General features: G+C 34.6%; 1 protein-coding gene across 2 annotated transcripts; it reads left to right on the top strand.

Moving 5' to 3' along the window:
* The first annotated feature begins 1,860 nt into the window (after positions 1 to 1,860).
* On the top strand, positions 1,861 to 3,865 carry LOC133310522 (expansin-A15-like). 2 transcript variants are annotated; one of them, XM_061511455.1, is made up of 3 exons: positions 1,861 to 2,021; positions 2,190 to 2,502; positions 3,156 to 3,865. In XM_061511455.1, the coding sequence occupies exons 1-3, from the start codon at positions 1,916 to 1,918 to the stop codon at positions 3,460 to 3,462; spliced, it is 726 nt and encodes a 241-aa protein (XP_061367439.1). In that variant the 5' UTR covers positions 1,861 to 1,915; the 3' UTR covers positions 3,463 to 3,865. The 2 variants fall into 2 exon arrangements, with proteins under 2 accessions (XP_061367439.1, XP_061367438.1); XM_061511454.1 differs by having other exon boundaries at positions 1,861 to 2,042.
* Positions 3,866 to 4,478: the final 613 nt, after the last annotated feature.

Here is a 4,478-nt window from a genome sequence, read left to right as displayed (position 1 = left end):
GAGATATATACACCAGTTTCTGGAGACTTCCTAGATACAATTGACAGACAAAACATAGATAAAAGAATCTAGCACCAGGGTCTATGATCTACCAGAGAATTTTATCTTCTAGCTGGTGAAAGAATAGTAAAGAATTTTGTCAGAAGCACAAAGCATTAAAAAAGCAACTACAGAAATATGTAAATAATAAGTGTCGGCAAGTCCTTTTGTAAATACCAGTGTCGGTAAGGATATATAATAGTAGGTTTTGTTTAAAAAAATGGGGGGAGGGGGTGTCCATCTTAGTTGAACATAGAATTCTTCTTTTAAAATTGATGTGACGGTGAGCCCAAAATGTGTTCTCGGCTCAGAAAAGAAAGGATTCTTCGTTATATTTTAATTCCATGTTTTATGTCCATCTCAGAAATGAGTATATAAATAGATGTAATGGTTAGTTGTAAAATATATCGAGAGTGTATGCAAGTTCCTTTGTGTCCAAGTATTTTCAATGTGTCTTTACTATCTGTTTGTTTAAAATAAAAATATTTTTTGTTTTTCTGAAGAAAAAAAAAGAAAGAAGAAAAAGAGTCTCCAATTTGCCAACTCCGACGCAAGCGTCAAATTCTCTTCAATTAATTATTCTGTTTATATAAAACAGCATCACCCACGTGCTGCCTCTGCAATTTACAAATAAGGTGAATTTATTCTGTTTCAACATCAACATCAACATCAACATCAACATCAACAACACTTTTATTCCAAATTAATTAGGGAATTTATTCTGTTTATAAACTATTATTTAATAAAACATTTTTTTTAACGGCTATGATCATCTGAATCCTGAGTTATCCTATCTCAGTTCGTCTCCTTTTCATTATTCATTTGATTTTAAATGTGTGAAAGCAGAGAATGGTTTATCTAAGTTGTTAACACAGTGAACCCACCATGTTGCAGCATTGATTGAGTTCTGAGGAAGTTGTTGTGGTTTTCTCTGTGGCATAAATATAGCTGAAATTCAAACTTTGCTAGTGATAAAACGTGAAAATAATTAAAAATGCAAGACCCATAAGTTAGCTTTGAAGTTTGAATATGCTTTTGGACGGAGCAATGTTTTGGTGAGATGTATTAATTGGTGCTTTTATTAGTTTATGCCACAATCAAATTTATTTGGTACGCTTCGTTCTCCCAGCTTATGGTAAAACTCTATATAAATAGGTGACGAATGATAATTACATAATAATGCATATTACGTACATAATATCAGTACTCATGCATTAATAAAGTCTATTTTAAGAGCACTTTCGGTTGGCGTGCTTAATAAAATATTTTTGCTTTGAATAAAAAAAAGTAATGTCCGTTTTCTCTGTTCTTGTTATGGTAATTTAATTTTAAACCGTTAATTAAGAATCTTCTGTTTCAAGTTACAAATTGATCAAATTCAACTAATTCGAAAACATAATTTTGTCAACTACAGAACTAGTTGATGCTCGACTATGGCAAGTTGGTAACTGGTAACTAGTGACTTGAACATCATCATACTCTATCTAGTGGCAACAACAGTTTTTACTTGCACATCATCATACTCTTATTTGTAATTTGGACATTAGTTTTAAGTACCTACACACTACACAACAAGAATCAAAACCACGTGGATTCAGGAATAGTACCTTGTTCCTGCATAAAAAAAAAAAAAAAAGCTTGCACTTGGCGGTTTTGGGTGACACCTCACAAATGTGTCAGTTCGTTGGTGTGACGTTGCTTAAGCAAAGAACCCTTTTTCATTCCCTCGCAATAACATCTATTTATTCCCCACTTATGCATCTCTACTTTTCCTCACAAGTTAAAGTCTCCCTTGCTCTCTCTCTTTCTCTCTCTCTTTCTCTCTCTATTAAGGTGTTACTCTATTTAACATTCATATATCTTTTAAGACAGAAAGATGAGTCTTTTGGGGCTTCTCTTGGTGGGATTTCTCTCTTTGGGATCATCTGTCTATGCGTCCAGTGATGGTTGGATGAATGCTCATGCAACCTTCTATGGAGGGGGTGATGCTTCTGGCACAATGGGTGAGTAACACTTTACAGTTATGTGACACACAATGTGTCCACCCTTTGGTTTTTATGTAATTTTTATTGCACTTTCTTTGAACATAGCATAGGTTGATTGAAATGATATATTATATAAACCTGTGTGTGATTTATGCTTTGTTGCAGGTGGGGCTTGTGGATATGGGAACTTGTATAGCCAGGGGTATGGGACTAACACTGCTGCTTTGAGCACGGCCTTGTTCAACAATGGTTTAAGTTGTGGGGCATGTTTTGAGATTAAGTGTGTTAATGACAAAAGGTGGTGCCTTACAAGCTCAATTGTGGTCACTGCCACCAATTTTTGCCCACCAAACAATGGATTACCAAATAATGCAGGTGGTTGGTGCAACCCTCCTCTTCACCATTTTGATCTTTCTCAACCTGTCTTTCAACACATAGCTCAATACAGAGCTGGAATAGTACCCGTGGCTTATCGAAGGTAGTTCATTTTTCCTATTCTCAGTGTCTCTTTTGGAATTTTGTTATTAAATTGTACGCACTGCTTGAGTCATCAAATGCCTTATAAAACAAAATCTGATAATTGTCGTTTCTGACACATCTAGCCACTTTACCCTTGTCTGAAGCAATACTATAGAATCTTTTTTTCCTTTTTTCTAATTATGGTTTTTGAGGCTTTTACTTGCCTAGTAATATTGTCCACAAGAAGACACAATTATAATTAAAGACTAAAGACAATTCACGTGATCTTTTTTCATGACATAATTCTAATGTACTTTTTCTTGTTTGTGGTCTTAATATATAGCACGGACTTAAGTATTTCCTATCTAAGTCTAAGAATGTCTTTTTAATGCTGGAGCCTTAAGGGGACTTTTCCATCCAAAATTGAAAGTTCTTAGGATTCTAAGATTGTTTTTCTTTTTCTTTTTTTCCCTCAAATTCTTAAATTCTTAGACAAATAGATTGTATGTATTCGCTATGTCAATGTTTTGATATTTTGTAGCTAGGAATATATTCCACTGGTAAGGTAACCACACCCCCTTTTATCTTGATACCTTAGTTTGCTACTTTGCAGGGTTGGTCCTTGTTTTGACCAAGCATTTGATTCTTCTTCTTTGACTGTTGATAATGTAGGGTCCCTTGCCAAAAGAGAGGTGGCATAAGATTCACCATCAACGGCCATTCTTACTTCAATCTAGTCCTAATTACCAACGTTGGTGGTGCTGGTGATGTTAATGCAGTTTCCATCAAAGGTTCAAGAACTAATTGGCAGCCAATGTCTAGAAACTGGGGTCAGAACTGGCAAAGCAACGCTTACCTCAATGGACAGAGCCTCTCCTTCAAGGTTACCACTAGCGACGGTCGAACCGTGGTCTCTTATAATGTTGCACCTGCTGGCTGGTCCTTTGGCCAAACCTTCACAGGCCTTCAATTTCCTTAAGAGACACAGAAGAACACAAACCCTTCATATTTTGTCATTGGGAGTGTTGGTAGCTATATTTATTGTGTTTGTTATACTTAGTGATATAAAACAGGTATAGTTTGTAATAGAAAGGGAATATGATAGTGATTGGTGAGTTTTAGGAGCAAATGAAAGGGGCTTATTTTAAGATAGTCCTAGTCATTTGAATTGTGTTGTGAGGAACTGTGTTCTGTTTTCAATTTGAAAAAGGCAGAGACAGTTTCGATAGCTGTGGTGGATGTTTACGGTTTACCACCCTCTAGTTTCGTTTGTTGTGTGGTTCTTGTTATCTATGAAAATGAAGATGAAAATGTGAAGCATGATATTTGCTAGCTTAACAAGAGAATAGCATAGAAAAGAAGAAGCAATTTTGCTTCTATATGAAGTCATTGTCTTGAACTTTACACCATTAAAAGAATTTGTTACGACAAAAGTTACTCAAAGTTTAACTCTCTTTTTTTGTAAATAAAGTTTAACTTTTAAAATGACGTGCCTATATATGATTAAATGGTAATATGAAAAATGTATAATTTTTTTTGGCAATATTGATGAAATTAAACTCTAAATTTTTTGTACTTACGATAAAATACATCATATTTGAAGTTTGTCAACAACATAATATTTGCCCGAATAAGTTTGAAGAAACAGTAGTTGTTTTATAGGTGAAAAGATATTCTCCACTCACAAAGTAAATCAGAAAAATTGGTCCACCATCTGGACCTGATATTGGGTTATAGTACATTCAGTTTTTGAATCCAAGCCTGCGGGCTGTGGTGTAGTGTTGTTTTGCATTCAGTGCCAAATTGCCTTCTGTTTATTTGGGCCAAGGACTGGAGTATTTTGTTTGAAATTTGGAGGACAATGTATGTAGGGAGAGATTTTTTGACTCCGATATAAGATTTAGAGGTCTTACTTCTTATCTCAACTATTGATTTTCGTCTATCTAACAATTATAGTTTATTGAGTTACACCAATTATTAATTATTAATTTCAAA

The sequence above is a fragment of the Gastrolobium bilobum genome, unplaced genomic scaffold, assembly GCF_033153095.1.
Source record: "Gastrolobium bilobum isolate Gb01-03AN ecotype WA unplaced genomic scaffold, APGP_CSIRO_Gbil_v1 utg4571, whole genome shotgun sequence".
NCBI classification, from domain to species: Eukaryota; Viridiplantae; Streptophyta; class Magnoliopsida; order Fabales; family Fabaceae; genus Gastrolobium; species Gastrolobium bilobum.
The sequence above is the reverse complement of the archived record's forward strand: the minus strand, read 5'-3'. Positions and strand labels throughout refer to the sequence as shown.

What these genes read in the sequence shown, in the direction of transcription:
- LOC133310522 (XM_061511454.1), top strand. Translation starts at nt 1,916, where the DNA reads ATGAGTCTTTTGGGGCTTCTCTTGGTGGGATTTCTCTCTTTGGGATCA. An exon ending in TGATGCTTCTGGCACAATGG is followed by an intron (nt 2,043 to 2,189) that starts GTGAGTAACACT and finishes GCTTTGTTGCAG; the next exon opens with GTGGGGCTTGTGGATATGGG. An exon ending in GTACCCGTGGCTTATCGAAG is followed by an intron (nt 2,503 to 3,155) that starts GTAGTTCATTTT and finishes TTGATAATGTAG; the next exon opens with GGTCCCTTGCCAAAAGAGAG.